General features: G+C 38.6%; 3 protein-coding genes across 11 annotated transcripts in view; all 3 read left to right on the top strand.

Annotated features, from left to right (window-relative positions):
• Nucleotides 1–4,798, top strand: part of LOC101886047 (uncharacterized) — a 6,587-nt gene extending 1,789 nt beyond the window's left edge. Inside the window, exon 3 of the mRNA XM_005171082.5 lies at nt 1,614–4,798. Within this exon, the coding sequence (XP_005171139.1) occupies nt 1,614–2,977 (1,364 nt within the window). The 3' untranslated portion in view covers nt 2,978–4,798. The remainder of the gene's footprint in view (nt 1–1,613) is intronic.
• Nucleotides 1–18,414, top strand: part of znf1014 (zinc finger protein 1014) — a 560,414-nt gene extending 542,000 nt beyond the window's left edge. The window contains exons 1-5 of one of the 8 annotated variants that reach the window (XR_012384474.1): nt 10,168–10,240; nt 10,499–10,567; nt 11,918–11,993; nt 13,965–16,080; nt 16,443–18,414. Coding sequence is in view for 4 of the 8 variants with exons in the window: in XM_073910620.1 (XP_073766721.1) it covers nt 11,918–11,993; nt 13,965–15,415 (1,527 nt within the window). In the remaining 4 variants the exon portion in view is untranslated. Of the gene's footprint in view, nt 1–10,167; nt 10,241–10,322; nt 10,568–11,367; nt 11,994–13,964 lie in introns of those variants that run through there. The other 7 variants (XR_012384473.1, XR_012384472.1, XM_068222611.2 and 4 more) reach the window with 7 other exon arrangements.
• LOC100332787 (uncharacterized) lies at nt 5,404–9,177 on the top strand. Of its 2 annotated transcripts, none has more exons than XM_002660687.8 (3): nt 5,404–5,447; nt 6,307–6,530; nt 7,587–9,177. In XM_002660687.8, exons 2-3 carry the CDS (start codon nt 6,329–6,331, stop codon nt 8,453–8,455), a joined length of 1,071 nt encoding a protein of 356 aa, XP_002660733.3. In that variant the 5' UTR covers nt 5,404–5,447; nt 6,307–6,328; the 3' UTR covers nt 8,456–9,177. The 2 variants fall into 2 exon arrangements, with proteins under 2 accessions (XP_002660733.3, XP_073778116.1); XM_073922015.1 differs by having other exon boundaries at nt 5,404–5,578.
• Nucleotides 18,415–18,872: the final 458 nt, after the last annotated feature.

Here is an 18,872-nt window from a genome sequence, read left to right as displayed (position 1 = left end):
ATAATATCCATCTAATTTAGCCAAATGTATTACTCTTATTTATTTTAGTTTTTTAAAGTCTTCTATTGTTGTTGACATTAATAAATGTCAAAAATGGACAATATTAAATAAACAGAAAAAATAGATAAATAATTAATTGAAATAATAGTACAATTTATTATTCTCATTTATAAAATGTGCTGTAAGTTTTCAATTATTGTTGACATTAATAAATAAGCAGAAAATGAATGAATGTATTTAATAAGATTAAATAAATGAATTAGAATAACAATAATAAAATGTATTATAAATATTTTGTGAAATGTTTTCTATTATTGTTGACCTTATTAAACAGAAAAAATAGATACATGAATAATAATAATAATAAAACGTATTCTTATTTATGAAATGAACTTTTTGTTTTTATTGTTGTGGAAATTAATATATAAACAAAAAAATAGATAAATTCATGAATTATATTTAAAAAAATAATAATAATAATACAATTTATTATTCTTATTACTGAAATGTACTTTTAGGTTTTCTATTACTGTTGACTCTATTAAATACACTGACGAACAGATAAATGAATGGATTATAATTCTAATAATAAAATGTGTTATTCTTATTTATTTATTCTGTCTGTTATCACCCGTAAAATGTAAGAAAAAGTAAAAATAAAAACAGTACGAAGCAATTGAGTGCGAATCATTACCTTCTTTTTTATTCTTATTTATGAAATACTTTTTTGTTTTCTGTTGTTGTTGAGATTAATAAAAAAATCAATGAAGTAGAATAGTAATAATATTAAAATTTATTATTCTTATATATAAATTGTACTTTTTGTTTTCTATTATTGTTGACGTTATTAAATAAATAAATAAACATAAATAATAGATAAATTAATAAATTTGAAAAATAATAATAATAATGACATTTATTATTCTTGTTTTTGAAATGTATTTTCAAGTTTTCTATTATTTGTTGACCTTAATAAACAGATAAATAAATTAATTAGAATAACAATAATAAAATGTATTATTCCTATTTATGAAATGTACTTTTATTTTTTCTATTATTGTTGACATTATTACATAAACAGAATTTTTAAAAATTAAATTATAATAAAATGTATTTTTATTTATGAAATGTTCTTTAGTTTTCTATAGCTGTTGACATTAATATATGAATAAACAAAAAATAGATAAATGAATGAATTAAAATCATTAATACAATTTATTATTCTTATTTATGTACCTTTTACGTTTTCTATTATTAATGACATTAATACATAAACAGGACTAATAAATTAGAATAATGCTCAAATTTATTACTCTTATTTATGAATTATTTCTTATTATTGTTGACATTAAAAAAGCAAACTGAAAAAACAGATGAATTTATTAATTAGCAAAATAATAACAATAAAAATATTTAATATTCTTATTAACGAAATGTTAATTAATTAATGTTAACTTATTAATGAAAACTTTTTAATATTGTTGACAGTAATAATTAAACAGAAAAAAATAAATAAATTAGAAAAAATAAAAATGTATTATTTCTAATTATGAAAAATGCTGTTTTGTTTCCTATTATTGTTGACGTTTGAAATTTTTTTTAATTTAATATAGACCTGATGCGAGTCAAAGAGGAAACTCCAGACCTGATGGAAGTAAAAGAGGAAGGTCAGGATCAAAACCCCCTCGATTCTCCAATAACAGAAGTAAAAACAGAACAAAAAATCCATCTCGAACAGTCGACAGACAGACCGTACGCATGCGATCAATGTGGGAAGAGGTTCACTCTAAAAAAGTGTCTTAAATCTCATATAAACACTCACACTGGAAATAAACCGTACGCTTGCGATCAGTGCGAGAAGTGCTTTACAGCTCAATCCAGTTTAGAGAGACACATGCTGATCCACAGCGGAGAAAAGCCCTTTAAATGCGATCAATGCGGCCGGAGATTCACATACAAAAATGATCTTAAAATCCACAAGTACTGTCACAGCGGAGAAAAGCCTTTCAGATGCACTCAATGCGGCAAGAGTTTCACTTTAAAGAAAACCCTCAAGTCCCACATTAAAACACACTCCCAAAATAAGCCATATACCTGTGATCGATGCGGAAAGAGCTTCATATATCAGTCCAGCATCGAAAGACACATGCGCATACACACCGGAGAGAAGCCGTTTCAGTGCGATCAATGCGGAAAGAGCTTCATCGATAAAGTAAACCTCAGAAATCACATGCAGATTCACTCCGGATTAAACTCTGTGAGCTGTCCTCAATGTGGGAACATTTTGAGGAGTAAAGCACACCTGAAAATTCACATGCGCATCCACACCGGAGAGAGACCGTACGTCTGTGTGCAGTGCGGGAAGAGCTTTTCCAGAAGCGGAGCGTTGAAAATACACATGCGCATTCACACCGGAGTCAAACCGTATTCATGTCAGATCTGCACAAGACGCTTCACATATCAAGGAGACTTCAGGAATCACTTAAAGATTCACTCGGGAGAGAAGAAGTTCAAGTGTTCGCATTGCGACATGAGGTTTATCAGGAAGAGCTGTTTGAATAGGCACGTTCACTCCTCACACGGCTTCAAGTGTGATTATTGCGGAGAACATTTCCTCGAGGATTCACACCTGCAGGTTCACCTCAGAGAGCATTCGGATGCGCGGCCGTTTGTTTGTAACGTGTGCGGCAGGAGTTTTAAGAGGCTGGGGAATTTGTCTGCGCATCAGGAAACTCATGTCGTGCTGACGCCCTTTGCTGAGGAGCTGAAACTGCGCAAGAGATTGTATGCGGAGGAGAAATGCGGCACGGGTTCGAGTTTGGCTGTGGCAGGAGTGCTGAACACACAGGAGCGAGCGCAGAACGCGACAAAGACATACGACTGTCCTTCATGCGGGATGAGCTTTGGTAGTGGTATCTTTCAGCTGGCGCATATGAAGAAGCACTGTCTGAAGCGGAAACAGGCAGAGGGAACGTAAAAAGTGCTTATATTACATGATGGAGAGCTGGGCTGAACCGAAGGTATCAGAGTCGAGGGTATCAGTCGACGATAACAGTCGACGGTGACAAAGTTGACAGTGACAGAGTCGACGATGGCGGGTTACGTTAAGAGAGTTGACTAAAACAGAGTTAACAGTGACAGAGTCGACGGTGACAGAGTCAACAGTATCAGAGTCGACTAGGACAGAGTCGACGATAACAGTCGATGGTGACAAAGTTGACAGTGACAGAGTCGACGATGACGGGTTACATTAAGAGAGTTGACTAAAACAGAGTTAACAGTGACAGAGTCGACGAAGACAGAGTCGACGGTGACAGAGTCGGCGGTGTCAGAGTCGGCGGTGTCAGAGTCGGCGGTGTCAGAGTCGGCGGTGTCAGAGTCGGCGGTGTCAGAGTCGGCGGTATCAGAGTCGGCGGTATCAGAGTCGGCGGTATCAGAGTCGGCGGTATCAGAGTCGACGGTATCAGAGTCGACGATAACAGAATCGACGATAACAGTCGATGGTGACAAAGTTGACAGTGACAGAGTCGACGATGGCGGGTTACGTTAAGAAAGTTGACTAAAACAGAGTTAACAGTGACAGAGTCGACGAAGACAGAGTCGACGGTATCAGAGTCGACGTATCATAATCGACCGTATCAGAGTTGACAGTAACAAAGTTGACAGTGACAGAGTCGACGATGACGGGTTACGTTAAGAGAGTTGACTAAAACAGAGTTAACAGTGACAGAGTCGACGAAGACAGAGTCGACGGTGACAGAGTCGACGATAACAGAATCGACGATAACAGTCGATGGTGACAAAGTTGACAGTGACAGAGTCGACGATGGCGGGTTACGTTAAGAAAGTTGACTAAAACAGAGTTAACAGTGACAGAGTCGACGAAGACAGAGTCGACGGTATCAGAGTCGACGTATCATAATCGACCGTATCAGAGTTGACAGTAACAAAGTTGACAGTGACAGAGTCGACGATGACGGGTTACGTTAAGAGAGTTGACTAAAACAGAGTTAACAGTGACAGAGTCGACGAAGACAGAGTCGACGGTGACAGAGTCGGCGGTATCAGAGTCGGCGGTATCAGAGTCGACGATGACTGTTTATGTTAAGTGAGTTGACTTTAAGAGAGTTGATTACAGAGTCGACAGTGACTAAGTCGACGGAGACAGAGTTGACGATGACAGTTTATGTTAGGTGAGTTAACTTTAAGAGAGTTAATGATAACAGAGTTGACAATAACAGAGTTAACACTAACAGAGAGTCGACGGTATCAGAGTCATCGGGATCAAAGTCGACGATGGTATCAGAGTCGTCGGTAACAGAGTCTACAATGACAGAGTTTACATTAAGAGAGTTGACTAACAGAGTTCACAGCAACAGTGTTGACGGTAACAGAGTTGACAGCATCTGAATTGTCAAGTCAAGTCAAGCTTTATTGTCATTCCGCTTCATGTGTGGACATACAGTGGAACCAAATGTCAACAATAACAGAGTCACGGTGACAGAACTGAACTACTTTTCATATCTCATGATGGAAATCTGCTGTTGTCATATGAACACATTAATCAAGAGTCATCAGACGTCTTTCAGAATTGTAGGCACATTTCAAGAATGTTTCATTCCTATTTTTCTTCAACTGCAGTGATGTGCAATAAATGTACATTTCTGTGAATAAATAACTGTTTGATTAGCAGCATTTTCTTTTCTTAAGAAATACCAATAAGGCCTGTGATTTATGTGTTTGACATGTATTGACTGTTAAGAGGAGAGTGTTAAAATTAAACTACACTTTTAGGAAATCTCCGGTCAAGCATTATCTGATGAAATGAAATAGACTTTTATTTTGTATTATTTCTTATAGCATATTAAAACATAACAATGCAAATACACATTATTACCATCAGTACACATTATTACAGGGAGAATAGAACAATAAAAGCCACGAGTAACAAAAAGAAATATTGTTTATGTGTCTATTTCAAATTTGCCAATAATATTACAAGTCCTGACAGCTTTTTGTGATTCAAATTTAAATACCATATTGCAAGACTGCTTAAATTCGTTGATAAACTGGACAATAATAATAATAATAGGTTTATAAGTCGACAATTTCATCATTTGGAAGAAACTTCGCTATTACAACCAGTAATAAAATATTGTAGGTTTTTAAATAATTTTCAATATCGCAATCATTTACATATCATTTTAACAGACCCGCCTACTTTGACAGATATATTAAGTTTGCTTGTAATTAAGTTCTCAACAACAGTGCAGAAAATATTTGTATAAATGCAATGGAAAAAAGATATTAAAAAATAGTGTATTTATCGTTACCACAAAAATTCACAGTAGTCTATAGTAAAGAGACTTTTATTATTGTTTGGCTGCAGGACGTCATGACGTCACCAGAAGACGGCGCGTGCGTCTGCTGTTGCTGTTGTGAGACAGGTTTGTGCTTTTGATCGCTTCAGTTTTCATCAAGACAATTTAACATTAATTATTCTCAGAGGCTTTGATAAGTGTGCTCCTGTAACACGCGAGTCCTTTTCAAGCCATTGTGTGTGGATAAAGTAGAAAAGGTAGATTATTGCCGAGTGTAATGTGATGGTTTGAGGCCTGTAAACATCAATAACGAGATTAATAACTCACTGAATTAAATTATTCATATCTTACATTATTGTCTACATTTAATTTATTATTTATATGAGTAGAATTTACAGTTAGTGTCCTCCTAAAGTGTGTCTCACCACATATAAAACAGATAAACTTTAATAAATACTGCAGTATTATATAGTTTTACTACAGTAAACTGCGGTGTATTGTAGCATAATATACTCCATAACTGTAGAAAACTACGGTATCGGGTCGTTTGTTTATATAACTATAGTTATTGTCACCATAGCAACTGTAGAATCACCACAACAGATCAGTTGAAGTTTACTGTAAAATGGTTTAAAACACTGCAGTATTCACTATAATGGTCTATGGAGCTTGTTGCGTCAGTGTTGTGTGATATATTTGGTTTTAAAGTTGTTTGTAAATTATTAAAGTGTGAACAGATTCTGATTTCTTAAAGAAAGTAAAGTAAGTTTCATATAAAGAGGTTGAAATACAGCGATTATTTTGACAATTTGACATTATTAATAGTTAAGCATCTATTAAATCTGGAATTAATCCTTTTTCAGTATTTTTAACTGTAATCCTTATAAAGATGCACAGCTGAGTGTGTGTGTGTGTGTGTGTGTGTTTGTGTGTGTGTGTGTTTCTGTCCTGATTTATTCTTGATTATGTCAATTTGACTCTGCAGACCTGAACTTCCACAGCATCACATGACCTTGATTGACATCTGCAGTGAAGCTCCGCCTACAGTGTTTCAGACTCAGAAGAACAGGAATAATCCTGTTACACACACACACACACACACACACACACACACACCTGAAGAGATGGACTTTGTGCGAGTGGTGATTGGAGACGTGAGCGATCCACAACCATTCAGAATATTAAAGGATGACCACAACGAACCAAGAGGTGTGTGTCCTACTGTGCTTCTGTTTGCCTGGTATAGATATACATCATATATGTATTATTGACACTGTTCATAATCTATCCAGCCATCTATCTATCTTTTTATCCATCCATCCATCTCTCTCTAGATTCAATTATCCATCCATTTTTTATCCATCCATCTATATATCCAATCATCCATCCATCCATTTATGTCAGTCATCCATCTGTCATGATCTATTCAATCATTCATCTATCCATCCGTCTATACATCTTATCATCCATCTAACTATCTTTTTGTCCATCCATCCATCTAAATATCCAATCATCCATCTATGTTTTTATCCATCAATTCATTCATCAATCTATCTATCTATCCAATCACCCATCTATTCATCCATCCATCTATTTACCAGATCATCTATCTATGTCAGTCATCCATCTATCTATCTTTTTATCCATCCACCCATTCATCCATCCCTCCATCTATCTATATATATCCAATCATCCATTCATGTCTTACCCATCCATTCATCCATCTATCTATCCAATCATCCATCTATTAGTCATCTATCTATCCATCCATCCATCCATCCATCCATCCATCCACCCTTCTATCCATATCTATGTATGCAATCATCCATCCATGCATAAAATTCCAGAAAAACAGGAAGCTTATTCCGTTGAACATAAAAGAAAACATTTTGAAGAAGGTTAGAAACCTGTAACCATTCACTTACATTGTATTTGTTTTCCTACAATTGAAGTCAATGGTTACAGGTTTCCAGCATTCTTCAAAATATCTTGATTTTTTGTATATATATATATATATATTTGTTTGTTTTTTTTACCTGTCAAGCATTTAAATTTTCATTGCTTATTTTAATTTTCAAAGAAAAAAGATGATTTTGATCAATGGCTACAGTTGTCCAACATTCTTCAAAACATCTCATTTTGTGTTCAACAGAATAAAGGTTTAAATCAAGTAAAGGATGAGTAAATATGGATTTATGAGTGAACTATCTCTTTAGAAAGTGCAGTAAAATATCGTGAGTTTTCATATCCTCCTTTTATTTTCAGACCGAGTGGAGATTAAAGAGGAAACTCAGGAAGCGGATGAAGCCCCGCACACATTATTAACCCCAGAAACACCCAAACGCACAGAGAAAGCCTCTCTCATCTGCTCCCACTGCGGAAAGAGCTTCAAACAGAAAGGCCATTTGGAGGATCACATGAACACACACACCGGAGACAAACCGTACGCGTGTGTGCAGTGCGGGAAGAGCTTCACACACAAGGGGAACCTGAAGGACCACACGCGCATACACTCCGGCGAGCGGCGCTTCGGCTGCCAGCAGTGCGGGAAACGCTTCACACACAAAGCCAACCTGACCGATCACTCGCGCATACACACCGGAGAGAAGCCGTTTGCGTGCGCACAGTGTGGGAAGAGCTTCACACACGCCACCAGCCTGAAAACACACCGCCTATCACACACCGGAGAGCGCGCGTTCAGCTGCGAGCAGTGCGGGCAGAAGTTCCTCTTGTCTGCTCACCTGAAGAGGCACCTGAAGATCCACAGTGATGAGCGGCCGTACGTCTGCTCCTTCTGCGGGAAGAGCTTCTTATGGCTGTGCTACTTTAAAGACCACCAGAAGAAGCACGCGGGGGTGAAGGCGCATGTGTGTGTGGATTGCGGCGCTGCGTTCACTAGAGCCAGCGAGCTGAAGATGCACCAGCGCATACACACCGGGGAAAAACCATACAGCTGTTCACACTGCGGGAAGAGCTTCGCTGAGTCTGGAAACCTGAAGAAACACCAGCGCGTTCACACGGGGGAGAAACCCTTCCAGTGTCCCGCGTGCGCAGGCAGATTCAGCCAGTTCAGTCATTTACTGAGACATGTGAAACAGCAGAGCTGCCGCAAGATCACCGCGCTGACACACTGACACCAAACTGAGCATCAGTCTGCCAAATCCAGACCCGTCTGACCTTCTGTCTGCTGAACATTATGAAGATGCCAGCGCTGAGCCACTAACACACACATTACACAGGATGAGCTGTCATGCAATCACCTCACAGCAAGAAGGTCTCTGGTTTGAGTCTCGGCTGGGTCAGTTGGCGTTTCTGTGTGGAGTTTGCATGTTCTCCCCGTGTTGGCATGGGTTTCCTCCGGGTGCTCCGGTTTCCCCCACTGTCCAAACACATGCGGTACAGGTATAGTGAATGGGTGTGTATGGGTGTTTCCCAGTGATGGGTTGCAGCTGGAAGGGCATCCGCTGTGTAAAACATATCCTGGATAAGTTGGCGGTTCATTCCACTGTGGTGACCCCTGATTAATAAAGGGACTAAGCCGAAAAGAGAAAGAATGAATGAATGAATGAGCTGTGTTCATTAGGCTGGCGCTGCATGTTTCTATGTGGAAAGTGTAAATATGCACAAATCCAGTGTGGATATATATTTGCCAATAGCTAATATTAATAATTCTAATTTTATATATACAAAAGAAGCATTTCTGTTATGTTACATGCATGTGTAGGATTAGCCGAACATGCACTGTATTTTCATTTCTGACTATATTGATTGTAATATTCAGTAAGGCTCATGTTCCATGCAGACATTTTGTAAATGTTTAATTGTAAGTACATTAAAGCTTAATGTTTAATTAAGTGATGTGCATTGTTAAGAGCTTCAGTTGTTTAACTTTAAAGGTGATTTACTCACTGTTTGGACTTTTCTGAACTCTCACACCATGTGTAAACTACCAGCGAAACGATTCCAGCAAAAGTACACAGTGACAGAAACATTTAAAGGGTCAGTTCACCCAAAAATTCAGGAGTTTTCCTTCTGTTCAATATAAAAGAAGATATTTCGAGGAATGTTGTCAACCTGGTAACCATTGACTTCAGTGGTATCTGTTTTTCTACTATGGAAGGGCTGCAGAGGCCGATTCAGCCAGTTCAGTCAGTGACCCACAAACACCTTTTACAGGGTAAAGTGTGTTTATTATTCATAAAAATCATAATCTTAAGCGAAACACAAATACTTTTTCATTGACAATGCATTATACTGTACACTGCAAAAAAACTAATTTTACAGTTTATTTTCAGCAGCTGAGGTGACGGAAATAAACCGTAAAATAACGGCTGTTAAATTTACTGTAAAATAACAGAGGTTGAATTACAGAAGTTTACCAGAAATTTATATAAATATCTGTAATGTCCATTATTTTACAGTAAATTTCTGTAATTTAACAGCCGTTATTTTACGGTTTATTTCCGTCACCTCAGCTGCTGAAAATAAACCGTAAGATTACAGATTTTCTTTTAACTGTATAGATATCACTTTTTTAAAAGGACTATATATATATATATAAAGAAAATAGAGGCATGGCATATTTACTTGCTGGTTGGTCTTCTTAATCTTCTGGACCTTAAATCCAATCACATGACCTTTATTCTGCCTTATTCCGTTGTTATGATGTCAGAAAGTGCATCCGGTATGTTTTTTTTTTTTGTTTTGTTTTGTTTTTAAACGCCATTAATGCTGTTATCTCTGCTGTCTTATGTTATGTCTTGTCTTCATATCTAGCTCTAGTCGTTTAGTGTGTGTTTCGCTCATTCCTCCAGTTCAGCAGATGGCGCTGCTCTGCTTCAGCTTTAACCGCGAATAACAACACGGAGAGGAAGAAACAACCGCTGCAGTCGCTGTTGTGTGGTGATTGCTGGATTTAGGTAAATTATATTATTTATAACCGATATTATATTATTCTCTTAATAATATTTGCAGTAATGTTTGTACCATACTGTTTCTGAGAGTAATAACGTGCATCTGAATCAATAGTTCAGCAGTCGGAGATGTGTCCAGTCTCAGTAGTGTTTTGCTGACGGAGATAAACAGCGGTCATGTCTGCACTGAGGAGGCTTTATTAGTGTAAATGTGCTGTTTTGTGAGTCCTCCTGATAACTATTTCACACCGGGCTGCCTCACAGACGGCTCTCTTCAGCACTGCAGACTGATTATAAAGCATCATCTCGAGGACAACATCAGCTCCAGACACGGTGAGTGAAAATGATGCTGTTCTAAGTGTTCTGTTATAATTTCTATAATAAAACATCTAATATGTAAATATGTATTCATTCGTTATGGATGTGAGTGTATATGTACACTCACCGACCACTTTATTAGGTACACCTGTCCAACTGCTCGTTAATGCAAATGTCAGCCAATCACATGGCAGCAGCTCACTGCATTTAGGCATGTAGACATGGTCAAGAGGATCTGCTGCAGGTCAGAGCGAGCATCAGAATGGGGAAGAAAGGGGATTTAAGAGACTTTGAACGTGGCATGGTTGTTGCTGCCAGACGGGCTGCTCTGAGTATTTCAGAAACTGCTGATCTACTGGGATTTTCACACACAACCATCTCTAGGGTTTACAGAGAATGCTCCAACAAAGAGGAAATATCCAGTGAGCGGCAGTTCTGTGGGCGCAAATGCCTTGTTGATGAGGCCAGAGGTCAGAGGAGAATGGCCAGACTGGTTCCAGCAACAGTAACTTAAATAAGCACTCGCTACAACCGAGCTCTGCAGAAGAGCATCTCTGAACACACAACACGTCCAACCTTGAGGCGGATGGGCTACAGCAGCAGAAGAGCACACCGGGTGCCGCTCCTGTCAGCTAAGAACAGGAAACTGAGGCTACAATTCACACAGACTCACCAAAACTGGACAATAGAAGATTGGAGAAACGTTGCTGCTCTGATGAGTCTCCATTTCTGCTGACACATTCAGATGCTCGACTCACAATTTGGCCTCAACAACATGAAAGCATGGATCATCCTGCCTTGTATCAGCGGTTCAGGCTGGTGGTGGTGGTGTAATGGTGTGGGGGAGATTTTCTTTGGGTCCATTAGTACCAATTGAGCATCAACGCCACAATAATAATAATTTTAAAAAATTTGAAAAATGCATTTATTCAGCCAAGATGCATCACATGCAAAATAAAATAAAACAAACATCCCAAACTGTGATCTCTGCCATTGCATTAGCACCTTTATATCTATAGCTGTCATGTGTGCTTTATACTACTTTCAAAAATGTCTTTAAGTTAGAAATGCTAAAGGCAAAACTGCATTTTTTTTTTCATTCATTCATTCATTTTCTTGTCGGCTTAGTCCCTTTATAAATCCGGGGTCGCCACAGCAGAATGAACCGCCAACTTATCCAGCAAGTTTTTACGCAGCAGATGCCCTTCCAGCCGCAACCCATCTCTGGGAAAAGCTTCATTTTCCTGTCTTCATTTTCAGTTGGTAGATCTTGATTGTCTGCAAGGCTGAGGTTTGAGATTATTGGCTGAAAAAGGTTGGAGATCACTGCGGTAGATTAATGTGTGCTGGATCTTTTCCCCTCAGATGTGGAGCTGTGACGGTGTAAAGAAGATTATTAAAGAGGAGCAAGAAAACACAGGAGACACTGAGGAACACAGAGGTTGGAGATCTTTAATCCTTCATTAATGACAGATTTCCAGAATCAAATGCCCTGTTTACACTAATACATTTTAGTTTAAAGTAAAATGAACACATGATATAAGGAACTGCTATTTTCATTTGATATTAACAACTTAACAGACAGCAGAAATGTTGTGGCGTCGTGTAGCTGCATATTTATATGAGCGTCATCTTCACTGTGTGCATGTTTATAACAAAACAGAGCCGATAACATCACTGCCTCCTTTCATGTTCAGTGATAATATGAAACATTCCCTCTCTATTGCTGAATATCAGTTTAATAATCAATAATGGCCTTTTTAAAAGTGTAACGTACAATAACTTTATATATTATAGCAAATAAAGGCAGGCAGTCAGACAATGTGCGGAATCAGTGTCTGCGGTTACATTCATTAATATATTAACTGATCTTTGCGCTCAGCCAAAACACGTTACCTGAGAACAAGTCATAGATTCAGAAGACCAAAGTCGGGTCTTAATTAATTAAATATCACGCTTAACAAATATAATAAGATTAAATCCAGCGGGAGATTCTTGATGTCCGATGTGTAGCTCTCAGCGCTGCAGTGCATGCCGGCGTGTGTGTGTGTGTGTGTGGTCACGTGATGTGCGTTTTCCGTGGTGTAATGTTGACGGAGAGTTGTTCAGAAACACTAGGTGAAACACAAGTGTGGACGCGGATCACTTTCATTCTAAAAGGCCGTTTTAAAGGGCCATGAAACGCCCTCGTTTCAGCAGGGTGTTTTCACACCTCTACTTCGGGAAAAGTGGGCGTGTCCAGCTCTGTTTAGGGGGGAGTGTCGGAGGAACTAAAGTGAGAGGGTGTGGGAGTGTCTATTTGGGCAAGCGCGAGTTTCAGAGTCAAAACACACACACACACACACACACACACACACACGGGAGAAAGTGATGGTGTTTACATGGACATCTGTAGTCGAATTATTTGCCAAATGATTAAATGTTGGACTTTAACAGCAGTTTGGCTCTTTCATTCAGGGAATTCATTCATGCCCCTCGCCACAAACGAGATATTTGATTCGAGGAGCTGCTCTAAGCGTGTATTTTTCATGCAATGTTTAATGCCACACGGCGAATGAGAGAAAAAAAACCCACCACATTTCCCGGAAACTTATATGCACACGGCAGGTAGTGTCAGAAAGCCGCGTGTGTTATTCCGGTCACTAAATGCGGCGAAAATCCTACACAAGGTTAAAGTTTGGTTGTGGTGCTAACATGTTTACACTCGGTGCAATAGTTAACTTAGTTCAATACGAACAAACTGACTTAACAAAGAGCACTGGTCGCTCACTTACCAAACAATGTTCCTCCTTAGACACGTAAGTTATTGTTGTCGAGCGTCGCGTACACTGTTAATCCACACGTGACTCCAGCTGCGCTCTCACAGAGAGAAAATGAAAACAAAACTTCACTGCAGCAAACTATAAAAGCAACACTTCACGCTTGTTTTGCCAACACAACGTGGCGTCTCTGTCGTCTAAACACTGACAGTAATGAATATTAATGAAGTTGCACAATAGAGCGCGCTGATTCGTTTGAACCAAGCCTTACTCATGCATTAATGCAGCACACTGTAAGACGTAATAAGACACACTCTGGCACAGACGTCCAGTCTGCACGCTGGAATACACGCTATTATCTCATGACCGTGACGCAGCTTCAAAAATTCGTTTCAAACCGGAAGTACGAATTTGCTTGAAATAACGCAAAATCAACCAATTTACACTTTTTAGTGAAATATAGGTGTCCTAATAGTGTTTTTAGCAGTGTGGGACACATATACCACTGTCAACAGCTCAAACACATGTGTTCTGGTGTTTCGTGACCCTTTAAAACTAAAACGTATTAATGTAAAAGCAGGGCCACAGACTGTTGAAAATGCAGATAATAGAGGTGTCACTTGAAATTAAAGTCAGGATGTGTTTTATTTCAGCCCTGATGATAGTCAAGGAAGAAGAGAGAGAAATTAAAGAGGAGGAGGAGGAGGGATGTCAAGATGGTGCGGTTGGAGAAACGCAATCTCAACCTGCAGACACTGAAACCGTTTTCACCTGTCCTCAATGTGGAAAGAGCTTCAGAAAGAAGCATTACCTCAAGCAGCACATTGGCATCCACATTGGATTGAAGCCGTTCGCCTGCGCTGAATGTGGGAAGAGCTTCCGAATTAAATCAAGTCTGGAGGTGCACATGAGACTCCACACCGGAGAGAAACCGTTCACGTGCTCCCTATGCGGGAAGAGTTTCAGACGCTCGGGAACGTTTGACGATCACCAGCGAATTCACTTCGAAGAGAAGCCGTTTACATGCGACGAGTGTGGAAAGAGCTTCAAATGGGCGAACTGTCTCCAGATCCACAAGCTCATTCACTCTGGAGAAAAGCCCTTCGGCTGTGATCAGTGCGGGAAGAGATATATTCAGAAGTCAGAACTGCGGGACCACATGATGTCCCACACTAACGAGAAACCTTACTCGTGTGAGTTTTGCGGGAAGGGGTTTGCGCGCTTGTGTCGTTTTCGACACCATCAGAAAACACACACGGGTGTGAACGAGTATTCATGCACGGATTGTGGCCAAACCTTCACGACGTTCACCCTGCTGAAAGCGCACCAGAAGATCCACACCGAAAAAAGACCCTATAAGTGTGCGTTCTGCCAGAAGACCTTCAAGCAGTCGGGAGCGTTTAAGAAGCACCATCGAATCCACTCCGAGGAGAAGCCGTTCGCCTGTGACGAGTGTGGAAAGAGCTTCAAGTGGGAGAACAGCCTCCAGATCCACAAGCTCATTCACTCTGGAGAAAAGCAGTTCAGCTGTGATCAATGCGGGAAGAAGTTTGTGCAGAAGTCAGACCTGAAGACCCACATGATGTCCCACACTGGAGAAAAGCCGTACTCGTGTGCGGTGTGCGGGAAGGGCTTTGTGAGGTTGAGCGTTTTTAAAAACCATCAGAAAGCACACGCCGGGGTGAAGGAGTTCGTGTGCTCGGATTGTGGAAAAGCCTTCACCACGTCCACACTGTTAAACGCGCACCAGAAGATCCACACTGGAGAAAAGCCCTACAAGTGTTCATACTGCGAGAAGAGCTTCACCAGTTCTGGAAGCCTTCAGGGACACGAGAGGATCCACACCGGAGAGAAGCCCTACACCTGTGACGAGTGCGGGAAGAGTTTCAAATGGCGGAGGAGTCTCCAGATCCACAAGCTCATTCACTCCGGGGAAAAGCCCTTTGACTGCGATCAGTGCGGTAAAACGTTTGTGCAGAAGTCAGACCTGAGGACACACCTGATGTCTCACAGTGGGGAAAAGCCGTACTCGTGTACGGTGTGTGGGAAGGGCTTTGTAAGGTTGTGCTTTTTAAAAATGCATCTAGAAAAGAATGCACACTGACAATGACCTAGCGACAAGTCTCTATTAATAATTGCTCAGATGATACCCAGCAAGCATCATTGTGTTTAACCCCTTAAACGCCTCCTGGAGGCTTATGTTTACATCTTATTTTTGCAATTAAATCTTAATCTAAACATGACGAACTGTATATCGATGGGAAGGTCAAAGATGTGTGAGTAGATATGCATCACTGCTTATAGTTATGTGTGAAGAGTAATAGATGAAACACGTTTTCTGTCACCTTACAACCTGTGGGGGCGCTTACACTTACATTTAAACCATAATATTGTAGTATAAACGTGAAGCAATCATAACAAGCTATATATCATTTGAATGCGCAACATTTCTAGTTTTCATATCTGGTGGCTGATTTTTGATAGATATTACTGAGTTAGTAATAACAGTGATTTATTAATTTGCACTCATTAGAGTAGTAAAGTATTACTTTGCTACAGCAATCCACATGTGAAAGTGTTTTCGGAGGCTAAATTCAACTCTAATACCACCAAACTGCCCATACTACATCAGAATTGTATGTTTACTTTACAAATATTGTCAAAAGTATGAAAACATATGGTTCATATTCCTCAAAAACATAAGTGGTGCCCGTCTTTTCTCACTAATGAAAACCGTATGGTGACCTAGTGGTCATGTTTGGTACTGCGGCCAAACTACATCTCACTGAAAGCTCAATATTTTGGAGATTTGGAATAGACACTGATCACGTACTTAGCTTTGATTTTCTGTCAACTGTAGGCTAAACCTTTTTTATGTATAAAAAGGTATTTTATGTAATATATTAAAATATAAATGTACTGTTTTTATAAATTAATTCTAAGTAATGTAACTTGTTTTATTTAACATTTTCTCACTTCAACTACAATCTGACACCTGTCTTCTTCAAAATGACGGTAATCTTAAATCTACGCTCAATTGATGCTCAAAGGTATGTTAATAAACTGGAGGCGACAGTTAAGGGGTTAGAAGAAGAAGTCTGATAGACGTCAAATCGATGTTTAAACATTAGACGGCTTGACTAAGACATGGATACAATTATTATGTAGGAAGAGTGATAGATTAAACACGTTTACTGTCACCATACAACCTGTGTGAGCGTTTACACCTACATTTCTAAACCATAATATTGCAGTATAAACGTGAAGCAATCATGACAATCTATATATCGTTTGAACTCTTAATATTTCTAGTTTCCATTTCTGGTGGCTGATTTTTGATAGATATTACTAAGCAGCAGTTGTTTATTAATTTGCAACAGCACTCATTAGAGTAGTAAAGTATTACTTTGCTACAGCAATCCACATGTAAAGGTGTTTTTGGAGGCTAAATTCAACTCTAATGCTATCAAACTGCCTATACTACATCAGAATTCTATGTTTACTTTACAAATATTGTCAAAAGTAGAAAATAATATGGTTTATATTCTGCAAAACATCAGGGGAACCTTTGTATGGTAAGCAATGTAAACACGGTGATTATGTCTGGTAGTGTGGCCAAACAATCTTACAGAAAAAAAACTCAATTTTTGAGATGTTAACTTTACATTTGGAATATAATTTGATCAAATGTTTAGCTTTAAAGTTCTGTCAATTTTAGGCTAAAATATGTCATGTAATGTACTAATATACACATGTATTGTAGGCACATAACTAATGGTTTAACTCTTTAACCTTTTTTCCACTTCGGCTACAATCTGACATCTGTCTTCTTTAAAATGACACCAATCTTAAATCTATGCTCAATTAATGCTCAAATATTGATGTTTAAAATGTGGGATGACAATAAGGGGTTTAAAAAGCTGACTAGATGTCTAATAGATGTCTCAACATAAGACGGCTTTACTAAAACAAGGCTAAATTTGGGTTAGTGGTATCTGTCTAGTCTGGGTGTTTGATGAGTAGTTTAGTTTTGGACTATTCATAGACGTCAATTAGTCGTTCACTGATGGATCAAATTTAACTTTATGCAAGACGTCCATGTTTAGATGTCTATTAGACGTGTGTTAAGCATTGCTTTGTGGGTGTTTATCTAACTATGAATATCTGTGGGATTGATAAGTGTAAATGTTCTGCTTGAGATGAATGAGGTTAGTATAAATCAGGAGCATAATAAGCTTCTGCGTCTGCTCAAACATCGACTTTAAGAGACGGAGATTTCATTAAAACAATCGTTCCACTATCTACAGTGAAACAGAGACATTATGCCTAAATATTCATCACATCAGGATGCCTTTATGCAGAATGAACTGATCTGATTTTCCCCTTATGCCTTTTCCTAAACGCATGTGTAGACCTGCAGGCTGTGTTACAAGGTTTTTTTTAGTTTATGTTCTTTTTACTGTTTAGGATGTCAACCGTACCCTATAAAATGTCTGGAAAACAAACAAACAGTGTAGCGTTGAGATTTTAGAAAATCAGTAAATCTGGGTAACCCGTGCTCAAACAGGAGAGGAAATCACAGAGCTAAAGATATGTACAGAGCAACAAGCAGAATAGCCAGTGTGGAGTATATATAACTTTATTATTATTATTATTATTATTATTTTAGTGAAAACACACACACATTTAACAAAAAAACTACAAACAAGAAAAACACAAGCCCATCCTCTTCCAGCAGTCCGCTCATCTGAGATCTACAACACAAACACTGGACATTGAGGATATTTATAACACGTTTCAAATATAGATGTGTTGAATTTAAAAAAGACGATGTCAAAACCTCCACAGTAATGTCAGATTCCTCATCTGATGTGGAGAGAGCAGCTTGTCTGAACGCAGCCTTTAGGAGGCTGATCTCAGGTCTGGTCTTGGTTTGCTCAGAGTCTGTTGTTCCTCTGCAGATGAAGCTGTGCTTCTGCTCTTTCAGTCTCTTTCTGCAAGTGTTGAAAGTGATTTCAGAAATCAGCGATCGCCATTCTTTGCATTTTTTGGTTATTCTGTAATCATTGCATGCATCACTAATAAATATTCTAAACACAAAAATATTTCCATTGTGATGAATATATATATATCAATTAGTGACGGAATAAAATTGTTGTTTTTGTCTTTTTTTGACATGTTTGGGGGATTATTTTATGAGGCCAAACTCTTTCTGCTTTGCTGTTGGCCTATCCTGAAAGGCTGAATACGTTAAAGTCTATAATCACTACAGCCTGACGGATGAACAAATACAATTAAAACCTTATCAATAAATCTTGTAAGATACTGCATGATCCAGATATAGTATTGTTTGATACATTTTTAAAGTTTTCATTACATTTTGGGCATGAAATCCACACTAAATCCACCCTACTGATGGGATCCGTTTAATCCAGATTTGCTGGATCAAAGTGATTCAAATCCTACAGAAAAGGCATCGAAACCAAGATTGGCTTACGTGATCTAATCCAATTACATAACCCGTTTTTTCTTTAGAAAAACCCATTTTTAAAATTTGATCC

Source organism: Danio rerio, chromosome 2 (genome assembly GCF_049306965.1).
Source record: "Danio rerio strain Tuebingen ecotype United States chromosome 2, GRCz12tu, whole genome shotgun sequence".
In the NCBI taxonomy this organism is placed as follows: Eukaryota; Metazoa; Chordata; class Actinopteri; order Cypriniformes; family Danionidae; genus Danio; species Danio rerio.
This window is presented reverse-complemented; position numbering and strand designations above follow the sequence as displayed.